The 26003-nt window shown below is 42.0% G+C and overlaps 2 protein-coding genes across 2 annotated transcripts in view; one reads left to right on the forward strand and one right to left on the reverse strand.

The window, feature by feature from the left end:
- The window catches only part of PTPRJ (protein tyrosine phosphatase receptor type J), an 82135-nt gene that overhangs the window by 38777 nt on the left and 17355 nt on the right, over positions 1 to 26003 (forward strand). Inside the window, exons 2-14 of the mRNA XM_060276136.1 lie at positions 9062 to 9080; positions 9752 to 9973; positions 13408 to 13674; positions 14699 to 14959; positions 16089 to 16355; positions 18150 to 18416; positions 19443 to 19709; positions 20904 to 21170; positions 21686 to 21949; positions 23382 to 23645; positions 24795 to 24923; positions 25469 to 25670; positions 25814 to 25929. Coding sequence (XP_060132119.1) covers positions 9062 to 9080; positions 9752 to 9973; positions 13408 to 13674; positions 14699 to 14959; positions 16089 to 16355; positions 18150 to 18416; positions 19443 to 19709; positions 20904 to 21170; positions 21686 to 21949; positions 23382 to 23645; positions 24795 to 24923; positions 25469 to 25670; positions 25814 to 25929 — 2812 coding nt within the window. The remainder of the gene's footprint in view (positions 1 to 9061; positions 9081 to 9751; positions 9974 to 13407; positions 13675 to 14698; positions 14960 to 16088; positions 16356 to 18149; positions 18417 to 19442; positions 19710 to 20903; positions 21171 to 21685; positions 21950 to 23381; positions 23646 to 24794; positions 24924 to 25468; positions 25671 to 25813; positions 25930 to 26003) is intronic.
- On the reverse strand, positions 7166 to 7665 carry LOC118087794 (small ribosomal subunit protein eS17). The gene has a single exon (XM_035120791.2). It carries the CDS (start codon positions 7636 to 7638, stop codon positions 7231 to 7233), a length of 408 nt encoding a protein of 135 aa, XP_034976682.1. The 5' UTR covers positions 7639 to 7665; the 3' UTR covers positions 7166 to 7230.

Here is a 26003-nt window from a genome sequence, read left to right on the forward strand (position 1 = left end):
GTTAAGGAGGGTAGAACTGGTGTGATTTGTCAGTTACTGTAGTTAAATATTTATATTGCTTTACTTGGTCTGGGGGGGGGCAGATGTCCCTCCCTGCCCCCCTGGCTACGCCCATGCTGCCTGCTATGGCAAAATATTGCACAATCCATTACATAGACCTTTGTGTTATTGTTGTATTGTTCCACACCATTCATTTTAGTGCAAAGGAAACACATTGCAAATCCGGGAGGGATTACTGTTGATAATTGTATATCATTATACTTTACCTGTGGACGGAAAACACCAAGAACCGCTGTTTGAGCCATGGGACAAATAAGTGAATATCAGCAATTTCTGCTCTTGTTTCCATTGAAATTCTCTGACATCCCTACCTGATTTGCATGCCTATCAGGGTTCTCTGCTGCGCTTTTTTTTGTTTTTGCCACCATAAAAATCAGTCGGATGTTGGGGGGAGGGAGAAGAAAAACATACTTCAGAGTCTGCACCAGGCTCCTGAATTGAGAGTTAGTTAATGGAAACAGAAGGAAGGGATTGTCTTCTGGAATAGATTTCGGGGGGGGGGCAGTGCAGGGGGGAATCAGCAAAAAAATGCCTCCTTTCCTCTTCTGAAAGTGGATTTCTCTACTAAATCAAAGTCCCTTGTGCTCCTAGAAGGGATCAGCTACCTCCTTCTGAGTTGCCTAAATGGACAATAAAAGGCTTGTAGGTGGGAAAACCTGCTACTTTGCTGTAAACTAAATACATGGCAATATTTTGCCATTGTTGTTTTATCTTATGCTTGTGTTTGGCGACGGGCTTCGCTTGCAGTAGATAGAGAATGTGGACAGAATGACACATTCTGGAAACAACTAAAATAGCAACAAATGTATATGGTGGCATTCAACTAAATAATTGTGCTGGTGCAAGGATTACCACTAGCACAATGGGACTCCCCCCCCCCCATCTCCTCCCGCTGCACGCGTCCTATGCCATCTCCAAATCTGCTCCGGAGTGTTGGGGGAACCCTAGAACAGATCTACAGGGGGTGGGGAGATATCATTCCTATTTTCCTTTGTCCTGTGTTGAAAACAACCCATTAATGTGCACAATTGCCACTGATCATAACTGTCGATAAGTATTTCTTAGAACAATACTCTGGCAAAGGAAGAGATTGCAGGCATTGGAATGGGTGGATACTTTTAAGTGCACTGTTTGTTTCTGTTATGTTCCAACACCTTACTTAAAAGTGACAAAGAATCTTGTGGCAGCTTAAAGTCTGCCATTCGTTTTGGCGTAAGCTTTCTTCAACTACAGTCCATTTCATCCAAACTCTGAAATGTTTCCCTCAGGGAAAAGGGAACGAACGGGTGTGATTCAAAGCCTGTAATCACTTGCTTTGACAGCATATTATTAAAGGTGCACCTGTAGCAAGAAATACCTGTACTTATTGGCAGTTATGTATTGCCCCTATTCATTCAGTTTGCTACAACAGAGGCGTTAAGATGTTAGACTGTGACAAATGCAGTTTTTAAAAGTGCCCATCCATTTCTGATAATTCATTTACAGCAGGAATAGGGAACCTGTAGCCTTTAAGATGTTGGGTTGTAACTCTCATCATTCCTGACCATCATTGATGAAGTGTGTGTGTGTTGTTTTTTGTTTGTAATAGATTTTATTAAAGTTTGAAAAAACATACAATGGTTAGTATCAAATATCCAATCTACTTTTATCAGAGGTTAAAAAAAACCCTAATCTAAATAAAAGCACAAACCAAAAGAAAGAGAAGAAGAAAAAATAGAGGGGGACGGAAAGAAGAAAAAGAGGGGGAGGGAAAAAGGGGAAAGAACTTCTGATGCGTTGACTCATCTATATATAGAAAAATGTTTAAAACATCCACTTGGAGATAACACCCAACAATCCCACTTTCTATAAACCAATATTTTCTTCAATCCTCAAACCCAGATATCATGTTCATTTTCTTTTTCCACACAAAAATTCTCTAAGGCATTTCCAGTCTTTTGTAAATAGGGATTGATGGAAGTTTTGTCCAGCAACATTTGGAAGGCTCCAGTTTCCCAGCCCCAATTTATAGTCTAGTCCTAGGTATGGATGTTTGCTGAGAAGTAAGTGCCACTCTGGTGAGTGAGATTTATTCCCAAGTGAGGAGACCTAGGATTACAGTACAACCTTTATTCCATGGATATTTCAGCTAGATGACTTGCTGTTTGTAGCAATATATATATGCAATTTGTTTCATTTTCCAAAAACAGCCTAGTGAAACTGGCTTGTTAGATTCCACTTCTTTTTTCTGTGTACATACAAAAAGTTATTCTTGAAGGTGACATTGGACGCCACAAACCAAGCAGTGGTCAAGGAAGCAGAATTGAAGTGTTTCCTTCTTATTTCATGCGTCTCATCATGAGGGAGACAGGTGAGCAAGTGGAAAGGTCGTCCTCAGTTTGTTTCTGATCAAGGTAAAGTTAGGATAAAGTGCTATGAAATTATCTTTGCACAGTAATTCTAAGTTTTCAGTTTCATCACATGTTTGTGTTTAAAGTAGAAATCTGTATAGAGAGGGTTAGGTTTGAACGAGTGTTACCTTAAAAGAACAAGCCAAATCTATATACAGTGGTACCTCGACTTACGAAGGCGATCCGCTCCGCGGCGCTCTTCATAAGTCGAATCCTTTGGTTGTCGAAGCATCCCTTTTCTGCATGCGCGAAGCGCAATTTTGCGCTTCTGCGTATCCAGCGACTGCACGCGCTGCTTTTGCACAGGCGCAGAACGCGCACGCGGTGAAAAGACTTCCAGGTTTGCCGACTTCGTAAGTCGAAAGCTTCGTAAGTCAAGTCATTCGGATGTCGAGGTACCACTGTATACATAATTAAGGAAGCCATTTTGTTGTGAATCTCATATGAGATACACACGCAGTAGAAGTCTCTCCCAGTAGCAGTCACCACATGGAAGCAGTTTAAGGCCCAGATAGTTTACTGTTGCAGAAGATACGGCTCAGTAAAACAGTTCTTGTATGTATAGCTTGTAGGCTTTTGCCGATACAGATAAATACAGAACATAGAAGTACAAAGTATATCTGTTGCTCCAAATAATCTCCAGCAATTTAAAATGTAACTATGAACAAGTAACACCAACTGACAACTCACATACTAACTGACAAGACTACTGAGCTAATGCATGCCAGCTCAGTAGTGTCTGTCAGTTAGTATATGAGCAGGTATCATAAATATAGTCGTGGCACTGGGCAGTTACTGTAGCAACTGGCTTGGCTGACCTTGCACCTGTGATTAACTCATCCATAGGGTGACTCCACTCAGGGCCGGCTCTAGGAGTAGGCTGGGTGGTGCGGGTCGCCGCTTCGGCGCCCGCCCTGCGCCCACCCACCGGGGGGGCGGGCGCCGAAGCGATCTCCGCACCACGGTGCCAGGGCTCCCGACATGCTTGAGGCGGCCCTGACTCCACTGATGAAGGAAATTTACCGCTTACATCCACTTACTCCAGCACAATTATCTGAAGCTTTGTGATGGAAGCCGATCTCATAAAATGAGTCCTTTTATGCAAAGCTTTCTACAGGAAGCAGATTTAATGCGTTGCAGGGTTTTGTTAAAACAGAAAATTCGACAAACTCAGTAAATTTCTGTTCTAAAAGTTACACTAGCCAGTAACCAACACTCCTGTTCTTCTAGTGCAAAGGATGTCTGCTAGTGGAACAGAACCGCCACCCCCTCTCTGTCCGCCTGCAGCCCACTGTGAACCCCCAGAATCGGCTCTGGAGGACTGGGGAAGAGGAAGGTCAAGTCATGTTGCACAGGCAGAAGTCTGTTGCACTCACACCCCTGAGCAGTGCTTGTAACACCTTTCTTTACCCTTCTATCATAGTGCATTTTCTTCTCACTTGTCCCCCTAAACCTCTCATTTTTCATTTGACAACAAGGTCTCGTATCCACAACAATCAACAACGTGGAAAAAGAGAGAAAGAACGCGCGCACACACACACACCTGACATAAAGTTATTTATTGATTTCTTATTTTTGGCATTTCTTTACTGCCCAGCCAATCCCAACCACTGGGCTGCTCATACTATCTATCTATTTATCTATCATCTATCTATCTATCATCTATCTATCTATCTATCTATTGTCCATACTGATCAGCACCTGCAGAAGGGAGAACTCCCTCTAGGCATGGGTAGGCAACCTAAGGCCCGTGGGCCGAATGTGGCCCAATCGCCTTCTAAATCCGGCCCGCGGATGGTCCAGGAATCAGCATGTTTTTACATGAGTAGAATGTGTGCTTTTATTTAAAATGCATCTCTGGGTTATTTGTGGGGCATAGGAATTCGTTCATTTTTCCCTTCAAAATATAGTCCAGCCCACCACATGGTCAGAGGGACGGTGGACTGGCCCACGGTTGGAAAAGGTTGCTACCCCTGCTCTAGGGCCTGCCTTTGCCACTGAACACGTGTTTCTCTAAGTACCAGTGTTTTCTAAATGCTTGCCAGATTTTCTGTGGACACATCCATCTTATCAGCACCATGAAGGCCCTGCTTCCTTTCTGGGCCAAGACATTAATTTATCATGTTTTTCTTCACATTTATAAAGATAGGTTCATAAATATTTATAAAGGAGGCTGTTTTCCTCTTTCTTTAAGACCTTGATAACTCCTGGGACTTGGCTGGTGACAGAAGGAAGTCATGTTGAATTCAGTACTTTGGGGACCTTAGCAAGTTTTCAGCAAGCGTATATTAAAAATTGCCAGTAGCGTACTCTTTTAGGAAATCTAGTAGCAAACCAGTACAATGTAGCAGGTTTTATTTGTACTTATATGCCACCTTTTCACCATGGAACCCAAGGCTTGCATACATGTGGCTCCCAGATGGCCACCCAACCAGGCGTTGACCAGATTCATACCTGCTTAACTTCAGCAAGGTGGTCACATTATGTGCCTTCAGATCATACCCTGGAGCAGTGGGCGTCTCCACTTAGCCACAAAGTCCACTAGGTGACCTTGGGCCAGTCACTGTCTCTCAACTTACCCAACGTCAAAGGGTTGTTAGGAAGATAAATGGGACATGAGGAGAACCATGGTATGCGATCTTGAGCCTGGAGGAAAGTGAAATAAGTACATAAGAATCAAGGGGGTATCCAGTGTTCTGACACTTGTGCAACAGAACTCCCCCCCCCCCGGTCCCCACACCCTTGTGCACCCTACACTCTCCCAAAAATTTCCTCTGAAAGCTTGGGAGAAATTCTCAGAACAGATTTAGGGGGTGCATGCAAGGGGCGGGGAAGTTCTGTTCCACAAGCATAGATCCTTAGGCTAGAAGAACGAGTGACTTAACGCTCCTTTGGATACAAGCCTAAATAATTGGCATATGACTCTTCAGCTGTTGAGTTCTAGAACACAATAGAAAAATTCCTAACCATCGTAGAAATAAGTTGCTGGAAATCTAAGATAATTGTGCAAGGACGGGATTTCGCTCACATATAATTACTGCTTTTATTTCAGGTCTTTCTGGCTTTGCTTCATTATTCTGCGTTGTCCTAGGGCACCGTGAACCCCTTTTCAGAGTGGAGTAGTATTTCAGATAAACACTCTGTCCCGTGTTTTCCGTGATAGCATTTTTTTTATAAAAAATCGCATGTCTCTCTTTGTTTAAAATGCTTACTTTAAATCAAAAGTTGTTCCGATGCACAATTAATTAAAGCAAAACTTCGTGCTGTAAAACGCAGTACATTTCTGTACAAGTGAAAAGCAAAATTAACAGTTCTCATTAAAGTAAATGTACAAAGTAGGGAGTGGTGCCAGCTAATTAAGACGTTTTAAATAGTGATTTGGGGGTTGTTCCAAAGGCTTCCCAAGAAAGACAGATTCCAAATATCCACAGCAACTGAATCAGGTGAACCTGGCAGGGGTGGTTTAAGGGAACTAGTGGGCAGACAACAACCAGCTTATCTCCTCAGCCAGTCACTAGTACTTGCCTAAGATGCTGGATCAGATCTGCAGTACAGGCAACTAACATCGTAGACGTCAAAGACGCATGGGTCATTTTAGACCTGGAAGAGGATGGAATGGGGGCGGGCTGAGGCATGCTCCAGTGAAACGTGGAGGCCGAGAACAGAATCCCCCCCACGAAATGGTCACTACATGTACAGTTTGCAGGAACAAAGGAAAGGGCCTTCTCAGTTGTGGTGCCCAGGATGTAGAAATTCCTGCCCTAGAATACCTGCCTAGCCACCTTTTCGTTGAAAGAGTTTTTGGTCTGGCAGGACTTTGGCCTGTCCTTCGTTTGAGTGCTTCTCTCTGCCTGGATTATGTAGAGTTTTGTCCTGCTGGATTTTATTGCTACTGTGACGTCTTAAATTGTTTTATTTTGGATTTCTGTTAATCATCTGCTGCCCTGAGCACTTTGGAGTGTCAGGTTGAAGTGGAAATTTCATAATAAACATAACTAGTCATCTCAAACCCAAGGTTATCTGCACCAGGAAGTTCATGTAGGTGTAGGGGAGTAAGACTGATCCCTGTGGCACTCACAATAAATCTCAGCAGCAGGAGTAAAATTGCCCAATGTGACCCACTGGGAATGCCTGGAAAGGAAGGAGGGCAGTTAGTACAGTGCTTGGCCCCGTTGTCCCTGCCAAACCCTGAGAGTGGCGCAACAGAATGTTGGGTCACTTGGCTGACAAAATCTAGTGTAAATGTTTCATATTTTAGCATATTATGAGCACATAACGTTTGTGGTTTTGTTGTGGCCTCTAGTGGCTTGCCCTCAGTATTACAAGAAGTTAACATGGTAATTTAGATAACAGTATTTTACTTTGAAGTGTATTGATTTCATATGTGTGGTTTGTGAAAGGCAAACAATACACTACAAAAAATATATGAATGTATGAATATTATTATAAACAAAAGTTGCTTGAATGATTACATTAATACTATAGGGAGAATGTAGCTCCTGAGGATATTCAGCAGGCAATATTGCTAATGAACTCTTAGGCAGTAGAATTTTTTCTTAAGTGTAAAAAAACAGATTTTGTAAGTCTTTTTTATTTTATTTTTAAAAATCTCTCTCTCTTTTTAAAGATCATTTGGCTTTTGTGTATGAAAAGTCAGGTTTTTTCCAATGTTGTTAAAAAGAGATATAATGTTAGTAGAGTATAATTTCTTTTTATTTTTTTTTATTTTTTTTTTTTGTTTCTATATATTTATTTTAAAAGTGAAAATTCGGCAATGGCTTCAGATGGCGCCTCTTGGGGTTTTGAAGTTCATCCCTACAGTAGGCTGTGTGACCTGCAGGTTGGATAGGCTGCCAAAGTCCAGAAGCTTCAACATCTCCTTGGTATCAGGGTCCACTTCAATGATCTCCTGATCCAGGGCAGAGACCTCAGGGACATAGTTGTCTCTTCTTTCTCTTTCCTCTTCCTGCAGTTTGATGGAGATGCCCCTAACTGGTCCTCTTTGAATGCGTTTCATCAAATGGGTAACATACCCAGCAACTTTATTGCGCAGCTTTTTGCTAGGGATGATGGCGATCTCCTCACATACTCGCTTGTTTGTGTGGAAGTCATTCCCAAGACGGGTATAGTATTTTTCAATTATGACCCGGGCAGCCTTTTTCACCGTCTTTGTGCGCACTCGTCCCATGTCGACGGCGGCCGGTCCAAAAGACGAGTATAATTTCTTTTTAAAAGGGAGGCAATGTGAATAATGGAAGTGTCCAATTCATGCCCCAGTGATTTGGGGATTCACAGTGGCCTAGATGATCTTCTGTACAGTGGTACCTTGGTTCCCAAACTTAATGCGTTCCAGAAGTCTGTTCCAAAACCAAAGCGTTCTAAAACCAAGGCATGCTTTCCCATAGAAAATAATGCAAAATGGATTAATCCGTTCCAGACTTTTAAAAACAACCCCTAAAACAGCAATTTAACATGAATTTTACTATCTAACGAGACTATTGATCCATAAAATGAAAGCAATAATCAATGTAATGTACTATAAAATAAATAAGACAGTATTGCAGATGATAAAAATTAAAATTATTTGTTTCTTACATGCACTGATGATAGTCATTGTTTGGATGGGGGGCTTTTATCCATTTCTGCAGTCACACAATCATCAATCAATCAGTCAATCAGTCAATCAATCAGCTGAACTGGGTTCCACACAGTCACAAAAACAAGTCACAAAAACGAAGTCACAAGCCACAATCCTAAGTCAGTCCCTTAAAACGAAGAACAAGTCACAGTAACAAAAAAAAAGCCACACAAACAAAAACGCAAAAAATTAGCAAAAACAAAAGCTCCAAATATCACCTCTGTGCTCGGGACTCAACAGCCGACAGACTCAGCAGGAAGCCTCTGTTTAACAGCGGGGGACTCAAATTACAAACAGGAAGCGGAACATGTTCATCTTCCAAGGCAAAGTTCACAAACCGTAACACCTACTTCCGGGTTTGCAGCGTTCTATTTCCAAGTTGTTCATAAACTAAGCTGTTCTAAAACCAAGGCACCACTGTATTTGTGAGCAGCAAATAATGACAACTGCAGATTCCAAGATGTCCATCTGTATCCAGTATAAAAAGCTACTGTAGGTGATGCCCACAAATGGAGTCACTATGTAGCATAACAAACCCTCAGGGGTCTTTTAAAATATATTGATATTCTCAGCTTTTAATGTTTTATAAATATTTCTAGCTGACATATATAGGGGAAGTGGTAGAATATGTGTCAACTGCTTTCCTTTCTCCCCGTCCTCCTGCTTTTTCTTTTTTGCTTATGCATCTCTATGGGTGAAAGCCAATGCTGGCATTCTTTTTGCAGAATGGCTTTTCATCCAGTGGAGGTGTCTGCTAATGCAAAAGAATGGGAAATGTTTGTTCACAAATTCCCCCCCCCCTCAATCCCCAAAAATCTGTTCCAGAGGATTAGATGGTGATGGTGAATCGGAGAAAATCACTACTCTTCCCTTGCATTAGCAAACACCACTGCTGCTTCGAAAGCACAAGTGTATGCCACAGTGGTAATGATGTTTTCAGGATCTTCTAATGCCTTTTCTTTCCTTTTAACAGGTAGCAGTTGCTGCTGATTGTAAGTACCACCCTTATTATCTATTTCAGTTCTATCCCTGATAGATGGGTCACTGGTGTTGATATGGTTACTTAACGCAGCTCAGTAAATGCTGTTCGAAACCTTTCGCCTCTGTACCTCTGTTCCCAAGCCAGGAAGCACCCCTGGTGCAGTTAACTTGTTACTTGAATTTTATAGCTTTTCACATTATCTGGTTTATGAATATTAAATGGTATGTTGATAGGGTTGCTTCCCTTCATATTGTTTATTCCACTTCTGTAGATCTGCCTGGCTTGTACCAATGCAACAGCTTCTACCCTTCGTAGTACAAACTCTTATCTCTTGCAGAAAACCTACTGTAACTCTTCTCTGTTACTATCAACAGAAAGTCACTGAGGATGCTGCATATTGTGCTCATCCAGGGCCCTGCCCCCTTTTTTGTGCCATTGCCATACAAGTATCATGGCACATTGTTAACGCATTTGATCAGTTCTGCATACGGTCCGGTCCCTTTTTTACTCTGTAGCTCTTCCCACCCCACCCTGCTCATACCAGTTTCATACTGTCCAGAGCTCATATAACAGACAGAGTGTTTCCCCATACTTCGTAACAAATATTTCATTTAGCAGTGGGAAAAAGCTCTAGTTAAGCAAAGGCATTTAGCTGTTGGCTCTTTTTTTTCTTCTGCATAGGTGTTAATGAATGTGGATCTGTAAATGTAACCGTATCAGAAACAGAAATACATATCCAGCCACCTCACAACCATACAATAAATAATGTAACTTTTGCAAATGGAACAAGTGCTAGAGTGCAACCATCGAATACGACGGTATCTGGACTTCAACCTGGCACGCAGTACAAAGTGACTTTTGAGATTTCTGCTGAAAAACCATGCTGCAAAATCATTACAACAAGTAAGTAATGGGCTGGAGGAGATGTTTACGGATCTGAGATGGCGTTGGAGGCAGTTCTTACATTTCAAATAGAGAGAAGATTGCTTGGATTTCTCACACGTGTGCGATTCTGCTCCTAGTAGCTGATTCCAGTAAGACCAGGCGGTGCTACTGGCTAATGGAACTGAACTGTTTGTTCTAAGGCAAAGCACAGTTGAAGTCTATACCCCCTAACGGCAGCCAGCCATCTGATCAGCAGTGTAAAAGACAGCCTGGGTTCTTCTTCCCATGCTTAGCCTTGGAAAGCAAATGGCTCCTCCTACAATTATTAGCACTTCAGGCTCCATTGTGTGCACTTTGCCTCACTCAGGAAGTTTTCCTGCTGAGCTGCACAGGTTTTCCTTTTGAGTCATGTTTCTTCCTGCAAGCAAATAAGTCCAAATGTCAGCCTCCTTCATTTGGTCCACATTTAGATTTTTGGGGGGGGGGGGCGGTTCTGTGTAGTACTTTGAAACAGTAATATTCTTTACATAAAAATAGTTGGTTTTAAATTCAAAGAGAGCACTCACTTTGTTTCCCTGTTGCTTGTGGCTATTTTTTTAAAAAAAATAGTAATAATGATGTCGCTGAAGGCTTTTTGGGGTAATGGAACTACACAAAGTCTAGAGCTGCCAAGTTAGAGCCTTAAATAATTAACTGACGAATATAGTAATTGAGTTCTACAGAAAAGAGGTTTGGTTTTAAAGACACCCAGGAGCAATGTTAAGAATTAAAAATGTATGAATAGCTTTGCTGTCCTTCAAATCCGACATATGGGATAGGGATTTTCTTTGCTACAGATTGTTTATCAATACTGTATGAATCCGAACCTTTTCCTCCTGACATAATTGTCTTGGATGTGTGTTGAGATTACACAGCTTTGCCTGGTTAGCTAGCTGTGTACATGAAGCATTTCTAAAATCACTGCTTGGAAACTGTGGATTCACCCTTGGGTGTCTTCCTGAACCTCGCTGCCACATTTCACAATGTAGTGTTGCTACTCGGATGTATAATGACCACCATCTCCTTCTCAGCATACACTGCTAGACTGCTTCATGTTATGTGCAACTTTTCTTCTGGACAGATAAGTTGGTTGCTATGTCTTCAACGCAACCATTAAAGCACATGCAGCTGTCTTTGAAATCAGTTGTGACCAAGCCTTTGTAGACAAGAACTTCCAAACATTATAGACTTTCCCTTATGAGGGCTCATACCTCAATACACTTGCTCACCTTTAAGGAACTCCTCTGGTGTCCTTGCTACAATTGTCTAGATTTAGGGGTCAGCAAACTTTTTCAGCAGGGGGCCGGTCCACTGTCCCTCAGACATTGTGTGGGGCCGGACTATATTTTGAAAAAAATATATGAACGAATTCCTATGCCCCACAAATAACCCAGAGATGCATTTTAAATAAAAGCACACATTCTACTCATGTAAAAAATACCAGGCAGGCCCCACAAATAACCCAGAGATGCATTTTTAAGAAAAGGATGCATTCTACTCATGTAAAACATGCTGATTCCTGGACTGTCCATGGGCCGGATTGAGAATGTGATTGGGCCGCATCCGGCCCCCGGGCCTTAGTTTGGGGCACCCCTGGTCTAGAACGAAGGCCATCGTGGAATTATTCTCAACTGCCTGTTTCTGAAGAGTGACTCTCCCATTTTGAGGACCTATATGAATCCATCTTGAGGTACCTCCAAGAGGTGGCATCCACCTGATTGTTGGTCATTTTGTAGGTTGTGCCTTCCCTCGCATGGGTGGATTTTGAACTGTGTGGGCAGAAATGGCTCTCCTGATGCTGCTGTGACATCACCTGATTGGCAGTTGGACAGCACCACCCACCTGTCAAGCTTGCTGTACTCCATCAGGCCAGCTACTTTAGTCTTCAGGCTGTGCACTTGTTCCCACAGAGACTGCACTAGACACACAACCACAGCATCTGTCCAGCAGCCGTAGGATATGCTAAGTCATTTTGTGCAGCTCAGCTCTTCCTTCACACTCTTGTTAGACTTTTTGCTGCACTTCCGGTTTCTTTTTAACTTTAAAGAGTTTTTGATTAAGCCAGGGATGGGGAACCTGTTGCCTTCCAGATGTTGTTGGGCCCCAACTCCATCATCTCTAACCATTGACAGTGCTGGCTAGAGCTTGTTGGAATTGGAATCCAACAGCATCTGGAGGGCCCCAAGTTTCCTATCCCTAATTTAGCCAGTATATAGCATATGCCAAGTATTAAGAACTGCTTCTGAGTACCTGTCTGATTACTTAACTGGGAAAGAGCCTGGATTTGGATGTTTTAGTTTTCTGAATTTGTTGCTTTTCTTGCAAATAAAACAGTAGTTTGACATAATCCCATAGGTTATGGTATGTTTCCTGAGCATTGTTCATCTAACTATTGTAAAGGTAAAGGGTAAAGGGACCCCTGACCATTAGGTCCAGTCGTGACCGACTCTGGGGTTGCGGCACTCATCTCGCGTTATTGGCCAAGGGAGCTGGCATACAGCTTCCAGGTCATGTGGCCAGCATGACTAAGCCGCTTCTGGCGAACCAGAGCAGCACACGGAAACGCTGTTTACCTTCCCGCTTGGAGCGGTACCTATTTATCTACTTGCACTTCGACGTGCTATCAAACTGCTAGGTTCGCAGGAGCTGGGACCAAGCAATGGGAGCTCACCCCGTCGCAGGGATTCGAACCACCGACCTTCTGATCAGCAAGCCCTAGGCTCTGTGGTTTAATCCACAGCGCCACCTGCATCCCTTTTGTCCCTATTGTACCTTTGTGCAATAGAATGCAATTTTCATACAGATCGATAGAACGGAATAGTTAACCTTAAACAAAAACGTCCTGTGGCTTCCAGGTATGTTTGCAGGACATATCAACTGATATACCTTCCAGGAGTGAAATCTCGAGTGGCACCAGTGTATGAGCTTGTGGTGTTGCATCTCCATCAGTTTTGTTGCCTTCTGTTCATAGATCAATTGTTAATGAATAGGAAGTGCCTGCTTGTAAATTCCCAATTATTGCACTGGTGTTGTAACATATATCCTCAAGCAGATGGTAACAAGACTGAAGGAGAGCCAAGTGCTGCAAACATTTATTCAAGTGTGCCTTCTCAAATGATTGATGCAATTGCACATAGAAAACAAATGTTAAAATATAAATTCCATGCATGCTCACTCTGTTTCTTCACCAGAACATATTAAAATTAAAAGTATAAGTTTAGTGCAATTTAGGTACCTTTCCATTTTTATGTTATTTATCAAAATATCTATAACTGGAGCAAAGGGAGCACAGTTTTTGCAAACCAAATTGTAATGCCTTGTATCTCTTAACAGATTTTGGGTAGCACATTCTCAAATGAAGATATTTTCTTCCAGTGGTAGAGATAAAGTCCTTTTTTCTTTTTCTTGAACAGAACCCAGCCCAGTTTTTGACATCAGCCTTGAAAGCCGCAGTAATTCAACAGTAACTTTGAAGTGGAACAATAGCGATCCAAATGCTTCCAACTACACTTATCGGATACTAATAGAAGGAACTGATCCTGCCAAGGAGGAATATTCTAATACCACCAGTGCAGTAATTGGGGGCCTGGAACCTGGAACATTGTATACATTCACAATATTCCCACTCATTGATAATGGTACAATTGAAGGAGAACCAAATCATACAACTATTTATACCAGTAAGTAAAGATTTGAAATGTCATACACATTCACATTTTACTTATGCATTTGCAATCTTATGTGGGTGGGTGGGGGAAAATAAATGGAAAGCAGGTTTGCTACCCACCAATGGTGAAAATAGTTTTTTAAGTCCTCCACCTCTCTTACCTGGCTCTGGGAAGGTTGCAGGAGGGCTCTGGGAGCACCTCAGGACCCTTGTGCGACCTTCACAGAGCCCACTAAGCAGCCCTCCACCTCACAGGGGTGGGGGCAGTTCTGGGGGTTCCTGGCTTTGCCTGATTTTGTTTTGTTGTGCTTGGATCCCCAGAAATGAACCGTCGCATAAGTGGCAGGTCCACTGCACCTTGCTTCCTTGTGCAGCTAATTTGCATTAAGGCTATGCCTTTCCAAGTACGAAAGATGCTTTAGGAAGTAGGTGGGAAATTGACTGCAGTTATTAAAAATGTTTTCTGAATTTATACCAGGGTACACACTGAAGGGACACAGGTGGCACTGTGGTCTAAACCACAGAGCCTAGGGCTTGCCGATCAGAAGGTTGGCGGTTCAAATCCCGGCAACAGGGTGAGCTCCCATTGCTCAGTCCCAACTCCTGCCAACCTAGCAGTTCGAAAGCACATCAAAGTGCAAGTAGATAAATAGGTACTGCTCTGGCAGGAAGGTAAACGGCATTTCCGTGTGCTGCTCTGGTTCGCCAGAAGCGGCTTAGTCATGCTGGCCACATAACCCGGAAAAACTGTCTGCAGACAAACGTCAGCTCCCTCAGCCAGTAAAGCAAGATGAGCGCCGCAACCCCAGAGTCGTTCGCGACTGGACTTAACTGTCAGGGGTCCTTTACCTTTTTTTTTTACGCACTGAATAAGTTTTTCCCCCCTAATTGATTCTAAAGCAAGTTTGTTCTTGGCAAGCAAAGGTGGAAACAGATATGACAAGTAGCTGATGCTCCTAAGTGAATGTTTAATCTTAACAAAATATTAGCTGTAGGAATTTCTGCAATACTAAATCTGATAACACTTCCTTAAACAGGGCCCAATCCAGTTTTTGGCATCCAGGTTGAAAACCTCAGTAACACAGGAGTAACTTTAAAGTGGAACAACCCAAATGATTCCAACTACACTTATCGGATACTAATAGAAGGAACTGATCCTGCCAAGGAGGAATATTCTAACACCACCAGTGCAGTAATTGGGGGCCTGGAACCTGGAACATTGTACACATTCAGAATATACTCACAAATCGATAATGGTACAGTTGAAGGAGAACCAGATACTACAACTGTTTATACAAGTAAGAAAGATCTGTGTTGATTTCTAACTGCCATGGGTGCCCGTAAAGGTACATTCCCTGCATCCTCAATATGGAGTCAAACAGAACTATAGCTAGAAGGCCTGTAATGTACTGGGGGACTAGTCTTCTACACACTTAGATGCAACTATTTAATACGATGCGCTTGCCATTTTAAAGGAATGAATGCCAAATTGCAATTGTTGGACGTTCTTTTATTCTTATTCTGGAATTTATGCTCAGTTGTAGAATTGACAGGGGTTGAGAATGGGGGAATAATTCTGATTCCAATTTAATGGGGGGGGGGGGAGAGAGAGAGCCCTTTTGCCAATTTCATAAACAATATGCAGTAATGACACACAGAATGGAAGTGTGTGTGAGGGGTTTTGGTGGGGAGGTGGGAAGGAGTGAAATAAAATTTGATATTGTGAGACAGCTAGCTGGGAGAAGATAATGCAAGGCCTATAGCAGGGGTCTCCAAACTAAGGCCTGGGGGCCGGATGCGGCCCAATCGCCTTCTAAATCCGGCCTGCGGACAGTCTGGGAATCAGTATGTTTTTACATGAGTAGAATATGTCCTTTTATTTAAAATGCATCTCTGGGTTATTTGTGGGGCCTGCCTGGTGTTTTCACATGAGTAGAATGTGTCCTTTTATTTAAAATGCATCTTTGGGTTATTTGTGGGGCATAGGAATTCGTTCATATATTTTTTTCAAAATATAGTCCGGCCCCCCACAAGGTCTGAGGGACAGTGGACTGGCCCCCTGCTGAAAAAGTTTGCTGACCCCTGGCCTATAGGTAGCACTGACTCTGCCAAAGACCTTCCCCCAATGTTCATATTTTAGTGTGCCACCTTGCAACTTGATGCAGAAGGTAACAGAGAAATGTTTTAAATTAGTACACGCAAGTGGACTTCATTAATTTTTGCGGGTTTGAAAGCAAAACTTAGGCATCTGCCCTACCATTTTTATTTTTTTGTGGTGAAAATATTGAAATCCCACAAAAAGGTCAGCTAGCTAAATTATAGTAAACCTATATCTGGGTCAAAAATTTCTGGCAGTAACATCTAGCAGTGTGATAAAAAAAATTCGCTTAATCAGTGCAGCTAAAACCCTTTTCCTCTTTTTAACAGAGCCCAGCCCAGTTTCTGATATCAGTCTTGAAAACCGCAGTAGTTCAACAATAACTTTGAAGTGGAACAATAGCGATCCAAATGCATCTAACTACACTTATCGGATACTAATAGAAGGAACTGATCCTCCCAGGAATAAAACTTTTGACACCACCAGTGCAGTAATTGGGGACTTGGAACCTGGAACATTGTATACATTCACAATATTCCCACAAGTTGATAATGGTACAATTGAAGGAGAACCAAATGCTACAAGTGTTTATACAAGTAAGTCCAAGTTCCTACAAGTAAGTAAACATTTCAGACTGCTTGTTTCTGTACCATAAAGAGGCAAATGCCAGCCGCAACATAGCCTTTCCCTATTATTTTGCTAGACTAAATATATATTTTCCTTGGTCAGTCCCCTTCCTAGCCAAAGCCCCATCCAAAGACAAGCCCCAGTATATAATTCAGAGTTCATCCTTTCCCACAGGAAGGGAGGGCCCAATGTCTACCTGTGAGGGAGCTGGTCCAGCTTTCCACAAGTAACGACTCCCAACTCCACGCCTGTATTTTTACAGCTTTTTATTATACAGATATGCACAAGACAGAGCTAAAGTTCTCATGTCCATTCAGTCACTTTCAGATCCGGGAAGTGGCGTCCTGCGGGAACGCCTCCAACACACCAGTCTGGGAACCGCTAGTCGTCTCCTCTCTTACCTACGTTTAAGTCCTCTGCGTTGTTGGGGCGACGGAGCCACCACCTCCCCCTCTCCTCCCGAGCTGCTCCTCCCGAGCTGACCAGCTCCCTCACAGGTAGCGTCAGAGACCTCCCTCCTTCACAGGGCTCCGTACCTGATTGTCGCTACTGCATGACGCTCCCGGACTGCCCTGGCGTTGCTCAGGGCTCTCAGCATCAAAGACCCCTTGCGCCGCCTTGCTGGGCTCTCTGCTGACCTATGGTGGTCTCCTGACATTACCCAACCACAAAAGGAACTGCTGCTCAAATGCAGAAGCAAAGACAATGCAAGAAGTGAAAGGGGGGGACAGGACGGGAAGATGTCAAAGGCCATTAGCTCACACTAACAACTGGACTGGCGCATCAACCAGAACCCTCCATAACGAATTGGACAGATTCATGGAGCATAAGGCTCCTAACTAAGATGGCTATGCTCTCTGCCTCCATAGTTGGACGCAGTAATACTTCTGAATACCAGTTTCTGGAAGAGAGAGAGTAGGAACTTTTGGGGTTCCCCGCAGGCATCTGGTCGGCCACCGTGAGAACAGGATGCTGGACTAGATGGGTAACTGGCCCGATCCAGCAGGCTCTTTGTATGTTGTTGTGATGGTATGGAAAGAGGGACCCACTTTTCTATGCTTCAGTGTCCAATTGCCTGCGCCTGCCCCAAGTCAAGGGAGGTACCCAGTGACAAAACGTAAAGACCCAAGAGTTCAGCTTTCCCTGCTGCAACACCTAACTCAAAACCGCTGCCTGTTGGACTCAGTCTGAGTGGAAATGCTCAGGAAATGGGCTTTCGTCAGGTTTTGTGGAACCTCTCACAATATTACGAACCATCACAATATTACCAACTGTACTCGGCGGGCCTAGAATTCCCTGCCTCTAATCACCCTGCCTCTAATCACCACCACGGTAACCTAAACCTGAAAAGCTGCAATGCAGAGAGAAGGGCCCCATTTTGGTTATTCAATATGTAAAGAAACTGCGGTTGCTAGAAGATTGATTGCAAGTATTAAGAATGTGATTATCATGTTAGTTTAATATTTTAAACTGAATCTTAGAATCGTAGAGTTGATTGTAGTACAGTTCTCTATTTAGCAACTAAAGCAGAGGTGGTGATATAGCAAAAGTCTGCATAAATGAACCTCTAAAAAAATTGTACCTTAAAGGTAAAACTGTCCTTCTGTATTTGTTTTTTATAATGTAAATGTTAATATTCCAACAAAACGTTAGCTTACTACATTATAGTTAAACTCTACCTGTTCAAGAGATCTCTGACACATCCAACAGTGTCATAGTATTTCCCTTCACTTGCATAATCCTTTTCCTCTTTTTTTAAACAGAGCCCAACCCAGTTTCTGATATCAGTCTTGAAAACCGCAGTAGTTCAACAATAACTTTGAAGTGGAACAATAGCGATCCAAATGCGTCTAACTACACTTATCGGATACTAATAGAAGGAACTGATCCTCCCAGGAATAAAACTTTTGACACCACCAGTGCAGTAATTGGGGACTTGGAACCTGGAACATTGTATACATTCACAATATTCCCACAAGTCGATAATGGTACAGTTGAAGGAGAACCAAATGCTACAAGTGTTTATACAAGTAAGTCCAAGTTCATACAACTTAGTAAACATTTCAGACTGCTACATTTCTTTACCATAAAGATGCATTCTGTACATTCAAAATATTTACTGAAGCAGGAGATGACAAGATTGAGGTAGACAAGTAAAACTGAAGGAGACTCAAATAATGTAACTGTAGATACAAGTATGTTGTAAGATTTCTCTTAAGGGTCCTTCTATATATTCATGATACATACTCGAGCAGAGTAGGTATTGTATGATTGCCCTTGTAGTTTCCTGGCTATTGGTGGCTATGCTAAATACATCTGCATAATTACACACGCTAAAGATACTGGTTGTTGTCATTGTGTTTAAAATAAAAATTTAAAAATGCATGTGGGATGCAGGTGGCGCTGTGGTCTAAACCACTGAGCCTAGGGCTTGCCGATCAGAAGGTTAGCGGTTCAAATCCCCGCGATCGGGTAAGCTCCTGTTGCTCAGTCCCAGCTCCTGCCCACCTAGCAGTTCGAAAGTAGATAAATAGGAACCGCTCCGGCGGGAGGTAAACAACGTTTCTGTGTGCCGGCGGGAAGTAAACAACGTTTCTGTGTGCCGGCGGGAAGTAAACAACGTTTCTGTGTGCTGCTCTGGTTCGCCAGAAGCGGCTTAGTCATGCTGGCCACATGACCCAGAAGCTGTTTATGGACAAACGCCGGCTCCTTTGGCCGGTAAAGCAAGACGAGCGCCGTAACCAAAGAGTCATCCTTTACCTTTAAGTCTCCAGTTTATACCAGGAAAGCAGAATTACTATTTTTAAATTGATTCTGAAGTACGTTCCTCTGACAAGTGATGATCTACTGCAGAATGTGTGACCTGTACATTAGCTGCCTCTGCCTATCCTTCATTTTTTGTTTTATACCGTACTCTAACAAAATGGTAGCCAATCATATTGTAGTAACCCTTTACATTTCTCAAGGTACTTCTGACATCGCTGTTTTAATATTGTGATGCAACTTTTTTTATTGGCTTACCGGTAGCTAGATCCCTTTTCTTGTTTCTTGAACAGAACCCAGCCCTGTTTTTGACATCAGCCTTGAAAACCTCAGTAATACAGCAGTAACTTTAAAGTGGAACAATAGCGATCCAAATGCTTCCAACTACACTTATCGGATACTAATAGAAGGAACTGATCCTGCCAAGGAGGAATATTCTAACACCACCAGTGCAGTAATTGGGGGTCTGGAACCGGGAACATTGTATACATTCACAATATTCCCACAAGTTGATAATGGTACAATTGAAGGAGAACCAAATCATACAACTATTTATACCAGTAAGTAAATTACGACAGGTGACGATTCCCAGTCTCTACATTTCTGTGCCATAAAGGTATATTCACAATATTAGTTACAGGTAGGTAGCCGTGTTGGTCTGACGTAGTCAAAACAAAAATAAAAAAAAATCCTTCCAGTAGCACCTTAGGGACCAACTAAGTTTGTCATAGGTATGAGCTTTTGTGTTCTCTGAAGAAGTGTGCAAGCACACAAAAGCTCATACCTATGACAAACTTAGTTGGTCTCTAAGGTGCTACTGGAAGGATTTTTTTATTTTTGTATTCACAATATGTGCTGGATCGGAAGCTGACACAGTGGAGGTAGACAGGCACGTGTTTAAACAATTAGATTCAATTTTCATGGTAAATAACAATTTATTTTCCACACTTACATATTGTTTACAGGTGCGGTATTCTTCTTGTTTTTTTGTGAGAAGCTAGCCTGCATTCCCATTTCAATTATTTACTCTCTCCCCACCCCCCAAAATTCCTGTGGATGCCCAGGTCTTCCTGAGGTTGTTGGACTCCCAACTCCCATGACCCCCATCCATCATGGGGGTGGGGGAATGATGGGTATTGGAGTGCATCATTCTCTGGAGGGCATATTACAAATAAAAGGGAATGATGCTTCTGATGTCCCCGGTGCAGCAATTAGTACCTTGGAACCTGGAACATGGTGCAAATTCAAAATATATGCAATAGCAGCTGATTAAAAAAAAACCTGAAGGAAACCACGCTGATATATCTGTTTATATAAGTAAGCAAATTAAAACATGGCGATTTCCAAAATGACATTCATTACTGTACCATTTAGGTACTTTATGTACATTCGCATTATGAACAAGCTTGAGGCTGGCCCAATTTAAGAAGAATCTGTACAAATGTGTTCTTGGACACTTAAGGCATTTTCCTCCCCTGGAGAAATGTATATATTCTGGGTGAGGTTGTACAGGAGGCACAATGGATCTTCCCCTTCTCCTTCTCCCTGATGCCCCCTGCAGCCTCCGATCTGCTGTGAAGATTCTCCCAAACCTCCAGAAAGGATTGAGAGTGTATAGGAAGTTGCAGGAGGGAGGAGAGGGTGGCCTGTTGCGCAAGCAGGACAGCACATCTGGATTTCGGGCAGCGTACTTACCCTTATTTGTCCCTCCCATGGTTCAGATCTCACTTTCCTTTTGCGTTCCCCCCATATAGAGCCCAGTCCTGTCTCTGGCTTCGATGTGGTTGATATTGGCACAGATACTGTAACCTTAAGATGGGAAGACAATGATGCTGCTGCTTCAGGGTACACTTACATAGTATTGTATCAACAAAAGCAAGAGAAAATGAATGTGACATCACGATACAAGAACGTTACCATTCTAGGACTTGTACCAGGCACCCTCTATTACTTTAGTGTATTTCCACAAGCAGCAGACAACCTCACTACAGGGGACCCACAAACCACGCACAGGTACACAGGTAAGTAGTTAAAAAGCAATTAAAAGTGTTCCTTAAAGTGCTAACAATAAGTATTAAAAATACGTTTCCTGGTTCCCTCACTACGAGAAGCCAAGTTACAGGGAACCAGGCAGAGGGCCTTCTCGGTAGTGGCACCCACCCTGTGGAATGCCCTCCCACTAGAGGTCAAAGAGAACAACAACTACCAGACCTTTAGAAGGCATCTCAAGGCAGCCCTGTTTAGGGAAGCTTTTAATGTTTGATGGATTTCTGTATTTTAGAATTTCTGTTTTGTTGGAAGCCGCCCAGAGTGGCTGGGGGAACCCGGCCAGATGGGCGGGGTATAAATAATAAATTATTATTATTATTATTATTATTATTATTATTATTATTATGAGAGAGTTGAATGATTGTGTGTGTGTGCGTGTGCCTTATAATAACAAAGGAAAATATTTTGGGAGGTTATGATGGCAATTTGGAACACAGTTCAGCTTATATATATATATATATTTAAAAGCCATTTTCCCCCTTAACAGCTCCTAGCTCAGTCACCAGCATCAGAGTTACAGATGTCAGTATAACAACGGTCAACTTAACATGGGAAAATCTTGATGCAGCTTCTTCAGAGTACACCTACAGGATACAGATTGGTGGTGAAGCTATTGCGGACAAGATATTCACAACTACAAGTGCTGAAATTTCAGGGCTAACTCCTGGCACCAATTATACATTCAGCATTTATTCAGTAGCAGGGTATAATCAAACGGAAGGGAGACCAGGCAGCGTAAATAACTGTACAGGTAAGTCTGTTAAATGGCAGAAGGGCAGAATCCTTCTCCTTTATATGCTTAAGCAGATAAGGTGGTGCCTGCAGAAATGGGGCAGGGGGTGAAGCAAACAAAAGCAGAGCAGACCTCATGTCTTTTTTGAGGAGAGGTGTTTTATTAGGCTACCATATTTTAAATCTTACTTATTTTGCTTCTCTGTGCCCTGGGTATGTGTACAAGGCACATGAACAAAAGAAAAATTATCCCCACCTTCATGTCAACAGCATTTGGCGACATCCAGCCAGACTATGGAGTGAAGAATGCCTGAAGAACCTGTAAATGCAAGCTAAGAATAACCATTCTTAGATTCCAACCCTAACCCTGCTTACTTAGCAGCAAGTCCCGTTGAATTCAACAAGACTTGCGTCTGAAAAGACATAGTTAGGACTGCGCTGTTAGCTGCAGTGTTTGAAACAATTAATCTTCTTTTCAGTTCCTGGTGCTAAATAAAGGATTTGATCTAGAGGTGCAAACAGAAAAACCTTTTTGGTGTGCAAAACGGCCTTTTCTAATTGAGTGTTTTATCTCTCGCATGAGATACAAGAACAGCAATCCTTGTGATTCTGTTTGCACGAGGTGTGTGCAATCTCTTGCTGTGTGGTCTTGTGCAGAAGCCCCATGCAATGCCTTCTGTTAGCTCTTGTGCAGCAGTTGATTGCAAGACCAGGCCCCTTTTTTTGTTTAACACATTTTCTCCTGGCCAGATGAATGTTATATATCAGGCATGTCTAGCAGGTCAATTGTGATCTACTGGTCGATTGTGGGGTGTCCCTGGTTGACCGCCCCTCCTTCCCAAAACAAAAGCTCAACAATTTTGGCTTCCCAAAAAAAGGTCAACAACTTTGGTCAATCCAATGGGTAGATCACTGGCACTATTTTTATAGTGGGAGTAGATCGCAGTCTCTTGGGAGTTGGACATGCCTGTTATACATGATCCAAATTTGATATGCCATTTCTCCTTGTGCCCTCCTTGTTGTGGTGTGTCTTATCTCCTATTACAAACAAACTGAAATGCATGCAGTGGAACCTTGGTTCTCGAACGGCTCAGTTGACAAACAAATCAGCTCCCGAATGCCGAAAACCCAGAAGTAAATGTTCCGGTTTTCAAACATTTTTGGAAGCTGAACATCTGACGCAGCTTCCGCTTGAGTGCAGGAAGTTCCTGCAGCCAATCAGAAGCCACACCTTGGTTTTCGAACGTTTCGGAAGTTGAACAGACTTCCGGAACGGATTCCGTTTGAGAACAATGGGACCACTGTATTGTAAAGAGACAAAGTAGGGAACAAACCTAGTAGGAGGAATTAAGAGATTTGGTTCTGTTCTGCCCTGCTGCCTTTTTCATTCAAATGTTATGTGTGTTTATTAAATACCCTGTGTGGCTAGCCTGCCTTCTTTTTTGTTGTAGATGCTGCAAGAGTGGAGGTGTTGAACTGCACGCAAGTCGCCAAGCAGCCAGAATTGATTCTAAACTGGTCTAATCCAGAGGGGAGGTTTGCTGGCTTTGGAGTTGACATCTTAAATAGTGCTTGGGGCAGTGAAAATATATTGGAAAACCATACCACAGTAACAGATTTGAACTACTATACCAACTACACTGTTAGAATTGTCACGCATTCGTGTGGGAAAGATAGCCATCCTCAGGAAAAAATATGTCCCACAAGTATTGGTGGTAAGCATAAGGTTGCTTTGTCTGGGGTTGTGGGGAATGCATAATGGAAATGGGTTTCTGAACTAGATAGCTATTGGCATTGCATATAAATAAGCATATCACATTGCAAATTTGAGGCCCAATGAAAAGGGTGTGTGTGTATCAACAAAGATAGAAGTGGGTGTGTGGTTGTTTAAAAAATTAGAAATAGTTTTATGACCACTTCTTTGAGGAAAAGAGTCATTTTTTTTTGTAAAGGAAAACCTCACAGCTGATGAGTTCATATCTTATCCTTAACCCCTTTCCCCCATGTTTTTATGCACTTGCGTCTGTTGAGGGGGGGATGCCAAAACAAAAACAAAAATAAAACAGAATACTGTAACATTACTATATACAGCATAGAACCTTGTAGTACTTTCAAGATGAGCAAATTTATTGTGGCACAAGCTTTTCTGGACCACTTCATTAGAATATATTGGACTGTAGGTATTGCATGAAAAGTAAAATATTTCTAAGCAAGAAGATGCCAGTCCAAATAGGAATATCTTACAGTGCTTTCAGAAAATATTAAGCTTTTGTGAAACTCCATGCAAAGGATGTTGCACAGTTGTGGGGCAGCCACCAAGAAAAATCCCTTGCAGTTTGACTTGGAATAGAGGGTCTTAAAGCTTTCACAACAACAGTGTTTGCTGCTTTATCCTTTGTTGTTTGCCATGTATGTAAACCACTGCAAGGAACATCCATGTGGTGGCTTCATGCATGATGCAGTTGCAATGTGCAGTGGCATTTGGAGCTTCTGAATGATGTGGGTAACTTGCACTTTTAAGAGTTGTAGAGTAAGAAGCCACCATACAAAAATCATTTCAGCAAATCTCAACATAGCTAATGCGCTATACAGATAATCAAGAACTAGGCTATTCTTTGCAAACAGGCCGTTGTGTTCCTTTGTGATGCTGCAGAAAGAGATTACAAAAATAGTTCCCCCCGCATTCCTTACATATTTGTTTTATTGGTTTTTATATGCTTTATACTAGTGGTTTACAAGTTTTACGTTGCATTTTTGCTTTTATGTTTTCTATTTACTGGTTTTATGTTGTAACACTGCTTTGAGACTTTTAAAATATTAAACAGTTTATAAATGTTTTCAGTTAATAAATATTTGTTTTCCAGACCCTCCATCTCCACTTGCAGCCCCTACCATCGTGGGAACCAGTCACAACTCCTTGACAGTTCAGTTCAGTAGCTTTAATGCAAGCCATGGACCTTTAGTAGCATATGCAGTAATAGTCACATCAAAAGGTAAAAATAATAATAATGCATGCCCAGTACAGCCATTTTATCATTTATTTAATACTTTCTGTCTTTATGTAAGAAGCTCTGTTCCATACTTTCTCTTTTAAAAAAAAGTAGTAGAAGTAAAATTCTGAGACTGCATTTAGGGTCGATACCTGCTCTATGCCATGATCTGATCCAATTGTTTCTGGCAACGATGAAGGAAATATCAACATTTTTTGGGTGCAATCAAGATTTTATTGTATCCTCTTTGTTTCATGCTTATATTGCTATAGAGTACCTGCCAGCTATTATATCAACCAAGATAGGAACCTGAAAGCAATGTGTTTTGACTATACACGATTTTGGCTTTAGGCTCAATCCCCAGAATGTAACCCCCATGTAACTTATGGGTTTACTTATTTTTTTTTAGTTAATGTTTTGTTTTTGGACAATATTGAAGTAGCTGTTGAATATTTTACTGCTATTGAACTCTGAGTATATAAAAATCTTTCATTTTATATTTTCTTGATAATTGCATGATGATGTATTCTCATTTTCCCCCCATACAGATGTAGTCTCTACAGAGGCCTTGAAATATACCTATGATGATTTCATGAATCAGGGAGCAGATGCTTATGTTGCATATGTCAAAGATGAGCAAAAGCGTTCCTCTTCCTCCTCCAACAGTGAGCAGCATAATATTGAAATAGGAAACGGATCCATAACACATGGTTATGTCAGTGGACAGTTAATCCCACTTCATTCATACAGGTATTTTAATTCTATTTCTAACTCCATTTCCCTGAGTCGTGTTGATGGCTAAAACATAATAAATGAGTAACACACACTTTTTCCTTTTAAAAATCAAACTCTGATTTCAAATCCCATTTTCTTTCTCCTCTGCCTTGCATTAGGGTATGTGTTGCTGGTTTTACTCGCATTGACTATTTGAATGAGACCATCAACGTAAATGAGAGTTATGTCTCGCTTTCAAAAATTTCAGATCCTGTTGTCTTACCTCAAAATCCAGGTACATTTATTTAGTTGTTCTTGTGAACCCAGTTCTGTTCCCCTCCTTGCCAAAGTGTAGCCTTAGACCTTTGT

Source organism: Zootoca vivipara, chromosome 1 (genome assembly GCF_963506605.1).
Source record: "Zootoca vivipara chromosome 1, rZooViv1.1, whole genome shotgun sequence".
NCBI classification, from domain to species: Eukaryota; Metazoa; Chordata; class Lepidosauria; order Squamata; family Lacertidae; genus Zootoca; species Zootoca vivipara.

Coding starts and splice junctions, on each gene's coding strand:
- LOC118087794 (XM_035120791.2), bottom strand. CDS start 7,638: ATGGGACGAGTGCGCACAAAGACGGTGAAAAAGGCTGCCCGGGTCATA.